Raw genomic sequence first — 19,722 nt, 5'->3', positions numbered from 1 at the left:
TTACGTAAAGTATTTACGGTAGCTAAAGATCTCTCGTCATAGTAGACTTGACAGTGCGCCGCTTTGTCTGGGAGAACAGCATGTTTTCGTTTGGCCTTTAAAGACATTTAAAAGTGTTTACGTAAAACGAGTGTCGATTCAAGAATAAATAACATATTTACGGAATATATTGTTAATCTTGTGCGGCGTTGTGATGAGTTTTTACCTTAAGCGTTTTTTAACGTTGTGTAATGCAATACACCAAACTCACGGGCGCCACCATGCCATCTTGGTTTTTTTTAGTGATCTTCATCACCGGTCTGTGTGTTTTGTTGTTGCTTCCAGCTCTCTCATGCCCCTTTTCCACCAAAGCAGTTCCAGGGGACGGACTACACGGCTCATTTTTCTAATGAACAGATAACTAGATATATGTCTAAAATAAACGATCTACAGATTAGTGACCCTTATGGCTTACCGGACGGAGTTTTCACGACCGTGTCAGTGGATATGGAACTGCCAGAGGTGGAATACCCGGACGTGTATAATTACCTCATCAACTTTCACTCGCTGTTCAGTGGTGAAGCACTGCGTGCTTATAAATCTCTGGACAGTTATCTTTACAGAAATTCAGGATTTGTCAGCGACTCAGATGTGGCATTTTGTAAACAAGAAAATGATCCTCATTGGATGGGTAAGTCACTTAAGTATTGAGTATAGCACTGACCAGCCGATTATAGAATAGAATAAGGTAATTCCAGCTGTAATTCCAAATCGTCCATCTTGTTTACATGGATCTGGCGTTGGAGAGATAGAGGCTTAGCAGTGGAGGTTTGAGTGGCTGTTTTCTGAGCTTAGTCAACAGGCCGGCTCTGCAGCCTCGCTTTTGCGACATCCTCCTCTCCTGGCGCCGCCTCCTTAGCTTTGCTTCCGATAACAATCCACGGAGACCCCGCTGGTCTCGCTATCTCGTCCGGAATGTTTTTTTTTTTTCTCGTCCGGAATGTTGTGCACACGATGGAAATCGCTACAAACCATCATTTTCTGCTGGAAACCAATGTCCAGTAAGTCCATACGGTTGTAGTGGATATTGAAGTCCGGTACAGACGAACAACACGCAAAAATACACACAAAAAACATAAAAAACGTGCACAGGTAGGGAGAGCTTGTAGCCACAGCCGTTGTAGTAGAATTGTATATAGTAGGGTTTTCCAGAAGAAAAGGTAGAAGTAGAAGCAGAAGTAGAACCAGAAGTAGAAGTAGAAGGCGGAAATATGGCATTTGACCGACAAGATGGCGTCTGTCACAATCTGGATCGGCTGTGACGTCACATGCAAGTGCTCCATTGGTTTTAGTGATACTACACTAAATTGGTTTTTAAATTATTTATCTGGGAGAACGCAATCTGTATCTGTAGATAATTATGACTCTGCACTATTAGAAGTCAAGACAGATGTCCTGCAGGGATCAATCCTGGGGCCTGTCTTATTCACTATCTATATAAATAACCTTGGTGTCGGTTTAGACCCAGCAAAGATACATCTCTGTACAATGATGATACAATTGTCTGCACTACGGCATCGTCGTTACAGACAGCGATAGATGCATTACAGTCTGCTTTTAGCCTGCTACAAAGTTCCCTAGTTAATTTGAAACTGGTGCTAAATGTCAAAAAGACAAAATTTATCATTTTTACACGTTCTCGTTCGTCACTTACTAATTTTACAATTTCAACACGAGATGGCACTCATTTAGAGAGGGTAAATTCTTATAAATATTTAAGGGTATGGCTTGATGAAAAGCTAAACTTTGGAATTCATATTGATAACCTCCTAAAAAAGCTCAGACCAAAGTTAAGTTTTTAGTTTCGGCTGAAAAAACGTTTCTCTTTTGTTGTTAGATTGAGATTGGTCCAAAGAACTTTTCTACCAATTTCAGATTATGGTGATATATATGCATGCTCCTATTTCTTTTTTGAAAAAGTTGGATGTAGTGTATCGTGCTGCTTTACGTTTTGTGACAGACGCAAAAGCAAGAACACATCACTGGAAATTGTACGAAATGGTTCAACTGTCGATCGGAAGGAAAATTCATGTTCTGATTTTCATAGTTAATGGTAACGTGAAGCACCTCTGTCAGCTTAAGGAGAGTGGGTGTGTCGCAAACTGGCAAACAAAATCTGAGTTGTACTCCAAATTGTGGTCAGGGGACAGCAAGGGGTCGAGCGAGGCGCAGTCAGAGTGTCAAAGGCAGGATGGTAAACAAAGTCGGGAATGTACGGAAGAATGGTCCAAGTCAGGGTAAATAAATCAGCGTGGAATAACAAAGCTTGGTGTGTTCAGGTGCTTGCACACTGAACGATACTTTGCAATGAGCACACGGAGGGAATGTTGTTAAGTCGTACATGTTGACTGACGGAAATGAAGAGCAGGTTCGACAGTAATCAGAATTCGGGAGAGGCAGAGCGGCGTGGTGCTCGTTGGGAGGTGTAGTCCATGGCGGCCATGTTTGGAGGCTGCTGCGAAATCCAGGCTTCCGCGTCATGCCTGACGAACTAAGTCTCATATTCTTGGGTTTCAGTCACGTGACTTTTCTTAGTGATTTCACTTCTGGTAAAATAGCTAGTGGTCTAGCAAACCAAAACGGCTGCCGTAGTGCAAACAACTAGCGATAATTTATCAGAGTACGCTCGTAATCTAGAAGCCACTGCTCACTTTAGATATATTCAGAAGGTTGCTATGTGCAATGGAATCGACCCCTACAGTCTGGGAAAGAAGGATTTGTCATACGATCTCGAAAACTACCCTTCAGTCGTGGAGGCTTACAACATTTTTGTATGTGTCTGGGTAAAGGACCTCGCTATCAAGTCGCTGCCGAATGAATCCTGGATTGTTTTTGCCCGTGTAAGTATGTTTTTATTTTTAAGCTTTTCGTTTGCGTCTTTACAACGAAGCGCTGCAAGTTGAAGTGTAAACAAACAACAGTTCGCTTGATTCTCACTCGTGTTGGCTCTTATCTCTCAGGTAAATCATTCACAAAGATCATCAGAAACCCCTTTAAAGACCTAGATCTTAGTTAAACAAGACGGAGAAGAAGTGATCACGGCGCATTGTAACTGTATGGCTGGGGAAGAATTTTGTCGCGACCTTCATGTGTATTGAAGGTCGTTGAGGGGACAGTGGAGAGGGCGAACGAGTTGAATGACTTCTTCAATCGGTTCAACCAGCCCACGTCCCCCCCACCCTCTCCCTCACTGCAGCCATCTCTCCTTCTTCCCTCAACACACCTCCCCCCAGTCATCACAGCAGCCCCCTCCTCCCCCACCTCAACACAGTCTCCTCTATGCATTACTGCAGACCAGGTCAGAGGTCAACTGAGGAAGCTTCACCCCAGGAAAGCAGCAGGCCCAGACAAGGTGGGTCCACGACTACTGAAGACCTGCGCTGCTGAACTGGGTGAACCACTCCAACAGATCTTCAACCTCAGCTTGCAGCTGGGGAGAGTGCCCACCCTCTGGAAGACATCATGTATCGTTCCAGTTCCCAAAAAGAATCGGCCCAGCGAGCTGAACGACTTCCGACCCATGGCACTCACTTCACATCTGATGAAGACGTTGGAGCAGCTCTTCCTCAGTCTCCTCAGACCCCAGGTACAACACGCCCAGGACTGTTTGCAGTTTGCGTACCGGGCAGGTGTTGGTGTGGAAGACGCCATCCTCTACCTGCTACACTGAGCCCACTCGCATCTGGATAAGGGAAATGGCACAGTAAGGATCCTCTTCTTGGGCTTCTCGAGTGCCTTCAACACCATCCAGCCCCATTGCTTCAGGACAAACTGAACAGGATGCGAGTGGACCCCTGGCTGGTCACCTGGATCTCCAGCTACCTCACTGACAGGCCGCAGTACGTCAGGCTGAAGGACATCACGTCTGACACTGTAATTAGCAGCACCGGAGCACCCCAGGGCATGGTGCTGGCCCCTCTTCTCTTCACCCTGTACACCGCGGACTTCTGCTACAACTCGGAGCTGTGTCACATTCAGAAGTTTGCCGATGACACAGCTATCGTTGGGTGCATCAGTGACAACAGAGAGGAGGAGTATAGGAGTTTGGTGAGGGACTTTGCTGTGTGGCGCAACAGGAACCATCTGCAGCTCAACACCTCGAAGAGCAAGGAGCTGGTCATTGACTTTGGGAGGTCCAGACCAAGGTCACGACCAGTTCTGATCGAGGGAGTCGAGGTGGAGGCTGTGGATTCCTACAAGTACCTCGGGCTGTGGCTGGACAGCAAGCTGGACTGGACTTGCAACACCAATCACTTATACAGGAAGGGACAGAGCAGGCTATACTTCCTTAGGAGGATGCAGTCCTTTAACATCTGCAGGAAACTTCTGTGGATGTTCTATCAGTCTGTGGTTGCCAGTGTCCTGTTTTACACCGTGGTGTGCTGGGGGGGCAGCACATCCAAGAAGGACACTTCCAGGCTGGACAAACTGATCAGGCGGGCCGGCTCTGTGGTCGGCATGAAGCTGGACTCTCTGGTGACGGTGGCAGAGAAGAGGTCTATGGACAAACTATTGAACATCATGGACGATGCCAGTCACCCTCTGCACACCGTCATCAGCAACCAGAGGAGCCTGTTCAGTAACAGAATGCTCCTTCCCAAGTGCAGGACGAACAGACTCAAAAACTCCTTTGTCCCTCATGCCATCAGACTGTACAACTCCTCTCTAGGGGGAGGAGGGGTAACAGGAGGACAGAGGACGGGAAGGAGCAATAGCCTCGCCTAGCCTAACAATAAGCAATACCGGACAATGTGCAATATAAAGTGCAATATCTTTCCTGCTCCCCCCCCCCCCCCCCCCACACACACACACACAATTACCCTAACCCCACTTCTCCCCCCTTTCCCCCTCCCCACTTCCTCTCTTCCCCATATCTTATTCTCTTATATTTGTATATGAAAATACTTAATTTATTTTAATTTATCTAGAAGTTTTTCTCTATTTCTTTTCTCTGTTTATCTGTAATGATGCTGCTGGAATCTTAATTTCCCTGAGGGGACCCTCCCAAAGGGATCAATAAAGTTTTATCTAATCTAATCTAATCTAATCTAATCTAATCTAATCTAATCTAATCTATGGACTTTGTGAGGAGGAAACAAAGAAACAGCTGGGGACTTTAACGCTTCGTGACTAAAAAAAGTACCGTAAAATAACGACACATAGCAAGAAAAGTACTTGGAAAACACCAAGGACGTAGCTGAGAGGGAAATACAAACCTTTCACCAAGTGATCACTGCAAACTCGAACACGCTTCGACTCGGCTCCCTTCGATTTCAGCGAGAGGTTCAAAAGCCACCTTTCTCGATGTCTTTTTGTGAAATCCTGTGTTCGTTCCCCCTTTTTTTATTAGTTCACGGGGAACCCTGAAGAAACTTTTATAAGTTTGACGGTTTGATCGATTCGAACAACCTAAAAGAACGCAAGCATACGGCATTTTTCATGCGAGCAATGCACCTTCTCCGTACAAACGCTGTCAACTGAGCTTTGGTAGACCACCAGCTAAAGTTTTGAATAACTAATGAGGCGGATGTGACGTCACGTGAAACCCAAGAATTTATAGGTAGGAAGTGCTCATTAATGGTTCAGCGTTAAAAGGTAACTGATTTCGCCATTCGGCTGTCTGAACCATGGAACCTTTTCAAAATTTAATGGTAGTGTGTGTGGTGCTGGTATAAGTGTATCAAATTTTGAGAAACAGTCCACCAAATGAAAATATCCAGCCAGCAGTAATCCCTAGACAGGAAGACCAATATAAAGTGTGTTGTTCCTACAGTTTCTATAGTTACCTGGTCACGTGGAGGTTTGTTGTTGCCATTGACGCCCTTCAGTAGTATTGATTTCTCCGTCTTCTCGTTCTTCTCAGCCTTCATTTCCACCACAATGCTATCGTTATTGGTTGTCTCTTTGGTGCTGGAAACATCAACATATACTTACAAGAGCTGGTGAAAAGACTGCAGCTCAGCAAATGCAAAAGAAAAAAAAAACATCTCTTCTATTCAGGAGAATTCTGACTAGAAAAATACAAGCGGTCATGTTCAAGGCTGAGTGAAGAGGAAACGTACATCTCTTGCTTGACAGAACGTCCACAGGGCAGCTTGCCCTTCTTGTACAGGAAGTACAGCACGCTGCCCAAGATGGCCAATAGGAGAAGGGTGATGATGATGACCACGATCATCACGCCGCTGTTATCGACTGGAGGAACAGAGAACAACAGCATGACTGCACACGCTGCCAATATTCTACGGCCATGTCAACAAGTCACAATAACTCCAAGCCACGCTTTTTTTTTTTTAAGAATTGAAAAAGTATGAACAATTGACTGTATTATAAAAGTACAATGCGGTATCGCATGATCACAATTTTCAACATATCGCACAAATTAAATAACATGGTTCCAGAAGGAGTTAAAGGAAACATCTGAAATATTTAATTTAATTTAATACAGACTCATTAAGAAGATTGATCTCAACCATCACTAGCTGACAGTGATGTAATTTACATTGTAGATGCGTCTGAAAGGCCTCAATTTATCTCTTAGCACAGGTGCAGATTAAAATGACTTGAGGTTACGAGGTTTTGTGGATTTTATGGGAAATTGGGCAGCGCCTGGGCTCGTTTGGGTAAGAAATTAGAAACTGGTTCTGAGATGTGAGTTTCTGGGGTACTTTCCAAATAGTCACCAAAATGCTGTTATCACACACTGATTAGGAGTGTACGTTCGGTCTGATGTTAACTGCATGCAACATGATGCTTCTGTTTGAGTTGGACCAGAACTTAAATGTTGTTTTCTATTCTGGAATGTACAGCACCAGTTAAAAGTTTGTACACCCCTACTCATTCATAATGAGGCTTTTCTGTATTTTGATTTATTTATTTTTTTTACATTATAGAACAATACTGAACTACTGAAGACATAAAAATTATGAACCGACATATGGGCATAGATGGAATTACATGGTCAACAACAAAAAAAAAGTTTGATATTTTACATTCTTCAAAGTAGCCGGCGTTTACCTTGATGATGCTTTGAACACTACTGGCATGATCTTAACCAGCTTCATGAGGTAGTCGCCTGGAATGCTTTTCAATTAACAGGTGCCTCGTCAAAAGTTAATTAGTGGACGAGTTCCTTGCGTTTGAGATCAAACAGTAAATAATAAAATACCCTCTTAAATAGCCCTATTGTACACCACAACTGTATTAATCAGGGCTCGACATTAAGGACTGCCCGATTGCCCGGGGCAAGTGAAACATGCATTCGGGCAAGTGGGATATGTCCCCGACATGCCCGACCGGGCAAGTTGGAATGAGCATATATTACGAACTAGCACCACAGCTTTTTGATCTTTTATTTCAGTTCCTAAAAGCGTCCCTCACTACGTATCCGCCATTATGTCTTGGCTGTTTTCTTAGTCTCGGTTTCATTTACTGCTTTATTTTATATCCCCCCGCTGTTGTAGTATGGTACGCGTACTGTTTATAGACCCCTTGTGCATGACGTCACGCATCACGTGATAATTACAGCTGGGGTCAGACAGACACCGTCTTTCATGCAAGCAAGGCTTAATCTGTCTTCAATATGGCTAATTTTTGCGCTGTTTTTGCTTCTTCAAACAGAGAAACAGATAAAAGGCATTACCGTCTCTCTGCTCTTTAAAATGTATTTTACAAAAACAGAAAGTTGGAAGTGAGGGTGGAAGAGTTTTGCCGCTTTTCCACTACAAACGCGGCTGAGCCGTGCCGTGCCGAGTCGAGCTGAGTCGAGCTGAGCGGGGCTGTTGGAGTTGCATTTCGACTACAACCGCGCTGAACCGTGCTGGCTGGAAGTGGGTGGACACATTGGGTGGAGTTAGCGAAAGTGGGTGGACGTCATGTGATGCCGTTAAGCAGCGCAAACAGTGACATCAGTGACAGTGGCGGAACAAGTCAGAGCCGGGCCGGGGGCGGGGCAAATGACCGGGCCCTTTATTAAAGCTTATCATAACATCATTTTAGGCTACAAAATGTCCGCAACTGCGGTGTTTACCAATTTCAACACTACCGGGTGCAACTATGTTATTTAGTACATCAAGTCCTTCAAACGAACATGTAACTCAGAAACAAAAAACATTAGGATACTGTACATGGCTCATAATAAAACATCAATAGCCTATACTGCGCACATTATTTGAAGGGCATACGAATGAGCGCTCAGAGGTTGCAACGCTGACAGGAAGAGTCAGAAATAAAAGGAGGGCGGTGCAAACCTCACTGAATGCACTGTGTTTACCAATTTCAACACTACGGGGTGCAACTATGTTAGTTTGTACATTAAGTCCTTCAAACGAACATGTAACTCAGAAACAAAAAAACATTCGGCGACATACTGTACATGGCTCATAATAAAACATCAATAGCCTACTGCGCGCATTATTTGAAGGGCATACGACGAGCCTTGCGCTCCGCGAACTCGTCCACGATGCTCTGTATGTCACTGATTCAGTGAGCTTTTAAGCGGTAGTCTCACGACCCGAATAGTAAACAATAAACATGGAGGACATGGAGTCGTTAGTGTTGCTGGTCTCGGTGCTGTGGCTTGTTGTCACCGACAACGCGGACAGATACTGGCAAAAGCGTATAGATGAGGCGAGGCGCATAAGGCTTCAGAAATTCTCGTAATTCGTAATTATTCTTCTTCCGGGTTTGCGGTGTTTACAGATCCCAGCGCGCTCGCGGGGCGTGTGTGGGCATGTGAGGACACTCCTCCTCACCAATCAGTGCACAGGGGAGTGTCTGCTCACGCCCCCAACCTCAGTCGGCACGGTTTGGCTCGCTTCAGCCCCACTCCAAAACGGTGCGAGTTTTAGGGGCTAAGCGGGGCTGAAACGAGCTGAGTCGTGCTGGTTTTTGGTAGTCGAAACGCGAGCCGTGTCGGGCTGAAGTGAGCTGAAGCGAGCTGAAGCGAGCTGAAAAAGGGTAGTGGAAAAGGGCCATTTGTTTAGGAATATCATTTTATTCTTTTTTTCTGCTCGCATTCAAGTTAGCGCCTTCATGAAAGTGTTTGATTTTCTTACAGGTGAAGCCGCTTCCTTATTCGACTCAGAAAACCCAGATTGGTTTCAAACAACTCAGGCAGAAAAAATTCAACAAGGAGCGACATGCACGATAAATCCTGAAAGAACAGAACAGGTTAAGAGCAGAGAGAGCCGGAGCTTTGTTTCTGTTATCAGAGGAACACAGTCCTGTGCAAAATATTTATATATCGTTTTTTTGTTGTTGTTGCTATTATATCATCCACCTCTAGGTTTAAAAAAAAAAAAAAGGCAGATTTAAAAAAAAAATCTAGAGGTGGATGATATAACAAAAAAAAAATATATATATATATATATATATATATATATATATATATATATATATATTCTAAAACACAGTACTGTTCAAAAGTCTTGGCACCCTATTGTTTTTTTTTCATGCAAACTTTGTTATACATTTCTATTTTATGATTTCTACATTATCGAGTAATGAACCTACAGTCTGAGAGAGTTCTACGCAAACACACTGAACTTTACAACAGCTGCATGCGTGTGAAATGGAATTAAATCGACTAAGGCAGGAAAAACTATTTTGGATAAAACTGTTATTGTCTGTTACAAGTAAAAAGTAACCAATAACCTCATTTCATCTCATTCTCTCTAGCCGCTTTATCCTGTTCTACAGGGTCGCAGGCAAGCTGGAGCCTATCCCAGCTGACTACGGGCGAAAGGCGGGGTACACCCTGGACAAGTCGCCAGGTCATCACAGGGCTGACACATAGACACAGACAACCATTCACACTCACATTCACACCTACGGTCAATTTAGAGTCGCCAGTTAACCTAACCTGCATGTCTTTGGACTGTGGGGGAAACCGGAGCACCCGGAGGAAACCCACACGGGCACGGGGAGAACATGCAAACTCTGCACAGAAAGGCCCTCGCCGGCCACGGGGCTCGAACCCGGACCTTCTTGCTGTGAGGCGACAGCGCTAACCACTACGCCACCGTGCCGCCCGTAACCAATAACCAAACTTAATAATAAACTTAATCAATAACCGAACTTCAACTCGATGTGTGATCTTCAGTTTATGTTGCAATTCATAACTATTCTATGGTTTTCCTAAAGAAAAAAAAATAGTACTCCCAAAATAGGGGGCAAATGATAATACTGGGGGGCAAGTGATAATTAACCCCCACTTGCCCCACAGGGCAAGTGGGGGTTAATGTTAATGTCAAAAGTTAATGTCAAGCCCTGTTAATCCATATTATATCAAGAACTGTTCAAATAAGTAAAGCGAAACAACATCCATCATTACTTTAAGACATGAAGTGACTTTTAATTCATAAAAATGAAGAAAAGTCACTGAATTAGAAGGCGTCTCCAAACCTTTGACTGGTACTCTATGTCAGTCATTTACAACAGGGTTGCTCTCGCAAAGTCACACCCAGTAACTAGTTTATTAAAAATGTAGACATATCAGTTTCTCCAAAATATTTATGTGGTATTAAGGTTTTGTGGCAACAAATTATTATATAATAATACTGTAGTAGTAGTAGTAATAATAATATAACTAATATAAAATGTAATATCTAAATGCATACATTCACCGGCCACTAACACCTGCTGTTTGATGCAGTTCTCTAATCAGCTGATCCCTTGACAGCAGCACGATGCATCAAATCACGCAGATACAAATCAAGAGCTTCAGTTCATGTTCACAATGTCCAAACATCAGAACGGGAAAAATTGTGATCTCAAAGTGTGACTTTCTTTCACTGTGGCATGGGTGTTGGTTTGAGCCAGATGGACTGGTTTGAGTCTTTCCGAAACTGCTGATCTCCTGCTGGGGTTTTCACACACGACAGTCTCTAGAGTTTGCACAAAGTGGTGCGACAAACAAAAAATATTCAGCGAGTGAGCGACAGTTCTGTGGGTGGAAACAAACGCCTTACTGATAAGAGAGGTCAGAAAAAAGGAAAATGGCCAGGCTGGGTCGAGCTTTTTTGCCAGGAAGGATATAGTAACTCATAGCAACTCTTTACAACCGTGGTGAGCAGAAAAGCATCTCAGCATGCAACAGCAGAACAGAAGACCATGTTGAATTCCAGTCCTGCAGCCAAGAATAGGAATCTTAGAATCAAGAACAAGTTCCTATTAAGGTGGCCGGTGAGTGCAAGTTAACATATAAAATTATATAATAATAAATCAATAATTAATACATTAAATTAAATAAACGTAATTATTTTTTGCTACTTTTTTATTTTTGAGTTGACTATATTAAATTGTTATACATACAGGGCACTTTTCCGATGGAATAAAAACGTGTTCTATTCCCTTCTAGCGGGTTTCGTTCATTTGGTTTGATAGCATGCGATATTGTTAGCATATCGCTTATCCTACGTCTATTACGTCACTCTACCCAATGGAGAACGAGCATTGAATACGGTTTACGATATTGACAACATGACGTCGCACGTCGGAGACGTAAAACTTCTGCGCTAGCGAACGACTGTGACAATTTGTAAATAAACATGGCCTCCAGGTTTGCTTCGTCAAATACAAAAGACTTTGAGAGAATTTTGAAAGAGAAAGACGGGTTGAACATCCGAAAGGAATGTGTATGTATAATAATAATACAACCCCGATTCCAAAAAAGTTGGGACAAAGTACAAATTGTAAATAAAAACGGAATGCAATAATTTACAAATCTCAAAAACTGATATTGTATTCACAATAGAACATAGACAACATATCAAATGTCGAAAGTGAGACATTTTGAAATTTCATGCCAAATATTGGTTCATTTGAAATTTCATGACAGCAACACATCTCAAAAAAGTTGGGACAGGGGCAATAAGAGGCTGGAAAAGTTAAAGGTACAAAAAAGGAACAGCTGGAGGACCAAATTGCAACTCATTAGGTCAATTGGCAATAGGTCATTAACATGACTGGGTATAAAAAGAGCATCTTGGAGTGGCAGCGGCTCTCAGAAGTAAAGATGGGAAGAGGATCACCAATCCCCCTAATTCTGTGCCGACAAATAGTGGAGCAATATCAGAAAGGAGTTCGACAGTGTAAAATTGCAAAGAGTTTGAACATATCATCATCTACAGTGCATAATATCATCAAAAGATTCAGAGAATCTGGAAGAATCTCTGTGCGTAAGGGTCAAGGCCGGAAAACCATACTGGGTGCCCATGATCTTCGGGCCCTTAGACGGCACTGCATCACATACAGGCATGCTTCTGTATTGGAAATCACAAAATGGGCTCAGGAATATTTCCAGAGAACATTATCTGTGAACACAATTCACCGTGCCATCCGCCGTTGCCAGCTAAAACTCTATAGTTCAAAGAAGAAGCCGTATCTAAACACGATCCAGAAGCGCAGACGTCTTCTCTGGGCCAAGGCTCATTTAAAATGGACTGTGGCAAAGTGGAAAACTGTTCTGTGGTCAGACGAATCAAAATTTGAAGTTCTTTATGGAAATCAGGGACGCCGTGTCATTCGGACTAAAGAGGAGAAGGACGACCCAAGTTGTTATCAGCGCTCAGTTCAGAAGCCTGCATCTCTGATGGTATAGGGTTGCATTAGTGCGTGTGGCATGGGCAGCTTACACATCTGGAAAGACACCATCAATGCTGAAAGGTATATCCAGGTTCTAGAGCAACATATGCTCCCATCCAGACGACATCTCTTTCAGGGAAGACCTTGCATTTTCCAACATGACAATGCCAAACCACATACTGCATCAATTACAGCATCATGGCTGCGTAGAAGAAGGGTCCGGGTACTGAACTGGCCAGCCTGCAGTCCAGATCTTTCACCCATAGAAAACATTTGGCGCATCATAAAACGGAAGATACGACAAAAAAGACCTAAGACAGTTGAGCAACTAGAGTCCTACATTAGACAAGAATGGGTTAACATTCCTATCCCTAAACTTGAGCAACTTGTCTCCTCAGTCCCCAGACGTTTACAGACTGTTGTAAAGAGAAAAGGGGATGTCTCACAGTGGTAAACATGGCCTTGTCCCAACTTTTTTGAGATGTGTTGTTGTCATGATATTTAAAATCACCTAATTTTTCTCTTTAAATGATACATTTTCTCAGTTTAAACATTTAATATGTCATCTATGTTCTATTCTGAATAAAATATGGAATTTTGAAACTTCCACATCATTGCATTCCGTTTTTATTTACAATTTGTACTTTGTCCCAACTTTTTTGGAATCGGGGTTGTAATAATAATAATAATAATATTGGTGGCTTTTTCTCGTGGTATGTCAGCTATATTCCATTTAGTTACTCGTCTTCGACTCGTTCGATATCATGCTAGCCGAATGGAATATATCTGATACACCACTCAACGCCAGCCAATATTATTTAAATATGTAAAAATGTTTTGATAAACTAACATGGGTGTTATGAAAAATAAAGAGGACAAGGAAGAGGGTGGGACAAAAAAAAAGCATATCACTGACCAATGAGAAGCAGCATATTAGGTGTGATCTGAAAATGAAAACTAGCATAATGGTAAAAAGTGTTTTAGCTGTTATGAAAGCTCTGTTGTGCCGCTCGTTTCTGACCACAGAAAGCAAATGGTCCAGAAGAGGGAAAAACAAACAAACAAACAAACAAACAAACAAACAGTTCCTTAAAGTTACCTGCATGAAAATAGCACTCATTTAGTATGCAGAGATTATATCTGTGGTTTTGATCAGATCCAGGTCTAATCTACATCTATTGCATAAACAGCCTCAATGTCAGCACAGAGAATTTTCCTCTCAGCCCGTGATTAGCCTCAGAGTGAGTAAATATATCTAAATTCCACAAATAAATAAATAAATGAAATCATGAATCTGTCCTTCGGAGTTGTTTCACATTCATTCGAGAGAGACTGTGCTGGATAATTGACTTGCTAATGCACGAGAGCGGTAAAAGATGAACGCCTGTACACTCTTACTCCTCCTGTGAGACCGTTAGAAGGCTTCAGGTTGCCTTTTTTTTCCAAGGTGCCGGTAGGAAACAATAAATATACCGTAAGCGTGCTGTTAGACGACAAACAACAGTCTGGGAATGAATTTTATAAAGTAAATCTTCTCAGTGAAACAGCGTGTCTCCACCGCAACCGTTTACCACAATAATTAAACGTCCTACTAACCCTGGCACGGCGCTTCAAAATATTTTTTCTTCAGCAGTCGTTTCGGAAAAAGCTAATTATACACTCATCTGGAAAAAAAACCCGCAGATGGAGGATGTTTTCCTAACCAACGTCTGCCTTGATTTTTGCCCTGTTTCTCTAGTTTTTTTTTTTTTTTAAATTCCCTGTATGATTTTTTCTTCACATAGAATTTTAAATACGCCCAGAGGCTGGTGAGAAGAGCCAATCTAACTTTTGCAGTGCTTCTTCAAAAATCCATGTATTATTCATCATCGTCAGCTGATCTTTTGGATGGATTTGGGAAGACAGAAATGAAAGTCCAGGCTGAGGAAGCTGTGAGACGTGATTACCTGCAGTGTTCCTTGCTGTCGGGGTTACGATAGGAACTGTGAAGAGACGCAAAGAGAATACAGTTAGGAGTCGGTAGAGTTCGCTGAATGTCTAATATCTAATATCTGTTGGCGTAACTTGTTTAATTATGGCGTTTCACAGTGAAGGCCTGGAAGTTCAATGACCAACTTTTCTGGTATACTGTCAAAAAAAAAAAAGTGCACCTTTCATTAGAATTTAGAGCAAAGTAGAAATGTCCAAGTCATTCACTCACAGGAAAATTGGTTCACAAGATTGCAGGTTCCACCCCAGCGACATGGAACAGTACAATTTAGGATCTTACCTTCTAATAGTGTACACTACCGTTCAAAAGTTTGGGGTCACTTTGAAATGTCCTTATTTTTTTTTTTTAAAGATATTTTTTGGGCTTTTTTCACCTTTATTGGATAGGACAGTGTAGAGACAGGACAGGAAATGAGCGGGAGAGAGAGACGGGGAGGGACCGGGAAATGACCTCGGGTCGGAATCGAACCCGGGTCCCCGGATTTATGGTATGGCGCCTTAGCCACCTGAGCCACGACACCCCTAAAATGTCCTTATTTTTGAAAGAAAAGCACTGTTCTTTTCAATGAAGATCACTTTAAACTAATCAGAAATCCACTCTATACATTGCTAATGTGGTAAATGACTATTCTAGCTGCAAATGTCTGGTTTTTGGTGCAATATCTCCATAGGTGTATAGAGGCCCATTTCCAGCAACTATTGCCGCTTTTCCATTACCAACGCGGCTGAGTTGGGCTGAGCCGTGCGGTGCTGAGTTGGGCTGAGTCGAGCTGAGCGGGGCTGTTGGAGTTGCATTTCGACTACAACTGCACTGAACCGTGCTGGCTGGAAGTGGGTGGACACATTGGGTGGAGTTAGTGAAAGTGGGTGGACGTCACGTGATGTCGTTAGGCGGCGCAAACAGTGACATCAGTGACCTTTTAAGCGGTAGTCTCACGACCCGGATAGTAAACAATAAACATGGAGGACATGGAGTCGTTAGTGTTGCTGGTCTTGGTGCTGTGGCTTGTTGTCACCGACAACGCCAACAGATACTGGCAAGAGCGTATAGATGAGGCGAGGCGCATAAGGCTTCAGAAATTCTCGTAATTCGTAATTCTTCTTCTTCCAGGTTTACGGTGTTTACAGATCCCAGCGTGCTCGCGGGGCGTGTGTGGGCATGTGAGGACACTCCTCCTCACCAATCAGTGCACAGGGGAGTGTCTCCTTACGCCCCTAGTCCCACTCGGCTCGGTTTGGCTCGCTTCAGCCCTACTCCAAAACCGTGCGAGTTTTGGGTGCTGAGTAGGACTGAAGCGAGCTGAGTCGTGCTGCTCTGAGGTAGTCGAAACGCGAGCCGTGTCGGGCTGAAGTGAGCTGAAGCGAGCTGAAGTGAGCTGAAAAAGGGTAGTGGAAAAGGGCCATATCACTCCAGTGTTCTAATGGTACAATGTGTTTGCTCATTGCCTCAGAAGGCTAATGGATGATTAGAAAACCCTTGTACAATCATGTTAGCACAGCTGAAAACAGTTGAGCTCTTTAGAGAAGCTATAAAACTGACCTTCCTTTGAGCAGATTGAGTTTCTGGAGCATCACATTTGTGGGGTCGATTAAATGCTCAAAATGGCCAGAAAAATGTCTTGACTATATTTTCTATTCATTTTACAACTTATGGTGGTAAATAAAAGTGCGACTTTTCATGGATGTGGTTTGCAAGCTCCTCGGTGGCAAGGCACCGGGGGTGGATGAGATCCGCCCTGAGTATCTCAAGTCTCTGGATGTTGTGGGGCTGTCTTGGTTGACACGCCTCTGCAACATCGCGTGGCGGTCAGGGACAGTGCCTCTGGAGTGGCAGACTGGGGTGGTGGTCCCTCTTTTTAAGAAAGGGGACCGGAGAGTGTGCCCCAATTATAGGGGAATCACACTTCTCAGTCTCCCAGGGAAGGTTTACTCCAGGGTACTGGAGAGGAGAATTCGACCAATAGTCGAACCTCGGATCCAGGAGGAACAATGCGGTTTTCGTCCTGGTCGCGGAACACTGGACCAGCTCTATACCCTTCATAGGGTGCTCGAGGGTTCATGGGAGTTTGCCCAACCAGTCCACATGTGCTTTGTGGATCTGGAGAAGGCATTCGACCGTGTCCCCCGTAGTATTCTGTGGGGGGTGCTTCGGGAGTATGGGGTTCGGGGCTCTTTGCTAAGGGCTGTCCGGTCCCTGTACGAACGGAGCAGGAGTCTGGTTCGCATTGCCGGCAGTAAGTCAGACCTGTTCTCAGTGCATGTTGGACTCCGGCAGGGCTGCCCTTTGTCACCGGTTCTGTTCATAATTTTTATGGACAGAATTTCTAGGCGCAGCCAGGGGCCAGAAGGAATCCTGTTTGGGAACCACAGGATTTCATCTCTGCTTTTTGCGGATGATGTTGTCCTGTTGGCTTCTTCAAACCAGGACCTTCAGCATGCACTGGGGCGGTTTGCAGTCGAGTGTGAAGCGGCTGGGATGAGAATCAGCACCTCCAAGTCCGAGGCCATGGTTCTCGACCGGAAAAGGGTGGCTTGCCCTCTCCAGGTTGGTGGAGAAGTTCTGCCTCAAGTGGAGGAGTTTAAGTATCTCGGGATCTTGTTCACGAGTGAGGGAAGGATGGAGCGTGAGATCGACAGGCGGATCGGTGCAGCCTCCGCAGTGATGCGGTCGCTTTACCGGTCCGTCGTGGTGAAGAAGGAGCTGAGCCAAAAGGCGAAGCTCTCAATTTACCGGTCGATCTACGTTCCGACTCTCACCTATGGTCATGAGCTTTGGGTAATGACCGAAAGGACAAGATCGCGGATACAAGCGGCCGAAATGAGTTTTCTTCGCAGGGTGGCTGGGCGCTCCCTTAGAGATAGGGTGAGAAGCACAGTCACTCGGGAGGAGCTCGGAGTAGAGCCGCTGCTGCTCCACATCGAGAGGAATCAGCTGAGGTGGCTCGGGCATCTTTTTCGGATGCCTCCTGGACGCCTCCCTGGGGAGGTGTTCCAGGCATGTCCCCCTGGGAGGAGGCCCCGGGGAAGACCCAGGACACGCTGGAGGGACTATGTCTCTCGGCTGGCCTGGGAACGCCTCGGTGTTCTTCCCGAGGAGCTGGCCGAGGTGTCTGGGGAAAGGGAAGTTTGGGCTTCCCTGCTTAGACTGCTGCCTCCACGACCCGGTCCCGGATAAAGTGGAAGAAGACGAGACGAGACGAGACTTTTCATGGAAAACACAAAACTGTCTGGGGGACCCCAAACTTTTGAACGGTAGTGTAGTTAATCTATCCTTTCCATACCTCCAAAAGTCATCATAGTAGGGAAAATTTAGGCATAAAGGTGTCTATACAAGATCAAGATCAGATGATTTTTATCATCCTTTCCAAACTTGGGGATTTTACCACACAACCACAACCAGAATGTAACATTTTCACGTTCCCATGTATCCACTAGCCTTCAAACTGTAAGAGCCGGTAAAAATTTAACCCTTTGGGGTCGAGAGCTTCGCCTGCGAAGCTCGACAGGTTTAGAATGAGTAGGTCATGTATTGAGATAAATATCTTCGCGAGGTTTTCATCATACAAGCATGATAAACATATTGACAGAAACTTTATACTTTACACGGTCCTATATGCCCACTGCCAAATAATATTATAGTTTTTAAATTGCCTAAATTAAATGAAACAGAAAACTTGTCACCTTCCTCAGTCACACCGGAGTCGGAGCGCTGAGCGCCCACTTACACATTCATAAAAGACTATTCACATGGTAACGGCATGATAATCACTTTCACTCTTTCGATTTCGATTGGTTTCTCTTTCACCGTGGGAACGCCCACCGTAAACAGGATAAAATCTGTCAGCCATAGTTTACGCTATTTGGAGGTAAAACTTGATGGCACGTGGATTTTATGTGCTTCGGATGATTCAGGACAGCGATTCAATTCAATCTTGAGAACTGATGATGAGCAGTGCCTTTTTAAAATATTTATTTTTATTTTACTTCAACTCGATCCAGCCAAAGATCAACTTGAGTAAGTGTAAATATTTCTTCTAGTTATTATGAGCAGATCGGTTGATATGCGCTTTGGATGATTCAGGACAGCAAATCAATTCATGATTCAAATCATGATTCAGGACAGTGACTCCATTTAATATTGAGAACTGCGACACTGATGATGAGCGGAACTTTTTTTTTGTGTGTGTGTGTGTGTGTGTGTGTGTACTTCAACTCGATCCAGCCAAAGATCAACTTGAGTAAGTGTAAATATTTATTCTATTTATTATGAGCAGATCGGTTGATATGTGTGCGCTGTTGTGCATACACGGGAAAAATGACTGAGCAATTTTTCCAGAGTTAAAAGTATTTTCCTCGAAAATAGTTAATTTTGCTCTATTTTAAGTTTAGAGAGCAAAATTTGGAATTGGAGTGGGAGCAAAATTACAGAGTAACTGTGTAACAGAGTTGGTTGTGGCTCTGAACTGAGCAAAATAGTACGAGAGTTAATTTCAAGACACACTGAATAGTCAAATACCAAAATAAAGTCAAATACCAGATAAATGAAGGTGTTGTAAAAAGCAGTTTTAGAACTGTGTTGGAATGTGTGAAAAACAAAACAAAACATGACCTTACCCATTGTGACCTGACCTGATGGGATTAAGAGATGGCAGTGGGAGGGATTTTCATTCTTCTCATTGAATGGAATGGAATTTTTTACCCTTCTCATTGAATACCCCTCCCACTGCCAACCCTTTATCCCAGAACAACATGACATAAATTTTTCTAATGTCCAGTTAATTGTCCAAATCAATGGAGCAGATGTAAGTTTTTGTGCTTGATCCATTCCTAAGACTGAACAGAATCACCTCAAGTGACCAAAATGGTTCGACAGAACAGGTAAGGTCATGTTTTTTCACACATTCCAACACAGTTCTCAAACTGCTTTTTACAACATCTTCATTTATGTTATTTTTTTAAAGTACAATCATGAGTACACTACCGTTCAAAAGTTTGGGGTCACTTTGAAATGTCGTTATTTTTGAAAGAAAAGCACTGTTCTTTTCAATGAAGATGACTTTAAACTAATCAGAAATCCACTCTATACATTGCTAATTTGGTAAATGACTATTC

General features: G+C 43.5%; 1 protein-coding gene across 2 annotated transcripts in view; it reads right to left on the bottom strand.

The window, feature by feature from the left end:
• The window catches only part of mcama (melanoma cell adhesion molecule a), a 134,157-nt gene that overhangs the window by 5,848 nt on the left and 108,587 nt on the right, over positions 1-19,722 (bottom strand). The window contains exons 13-15 of one of the 2 annotated variants that reach the window (XM_060913457.1): positions 14,568-14,603; positions 6,102-6,231; positions 5,826-5,949 (exon numbers count right to left, since the gene is read on the bottom strand). In XM_060913457.1, coding sequence (XP_060769440.1) covers positions 5,826-5,949; positions 6,102-6,231; positions 14,568-14,603 — 290 coding nt within the window. The remainder of the gene's footprint in view (positions 1-5,825; positions 5,950-6,101; positions 6,232-14,567; positions 14,604-19,722) is intronic. The other variant, XM_060913458.1, reaches the window with a different exon arrangement.

Source organism: Neoarius graeffei, chromosome 28 (assembly GCF_027579695.1).
Source record: "Neoarius graeffei isolate fNeoGra1 chromosome 28, fNeoGra1.pri, whole genome shotgun sequence".
NCBI lineage: Eukaryota > Metazoa > Chordata > Actinopteri > Siluriformes > Ariidae > Neoarius > Neoarius graeffei.
This window is presented reverse-complemented; position numbering and strand designations above follow the sequence as displayed.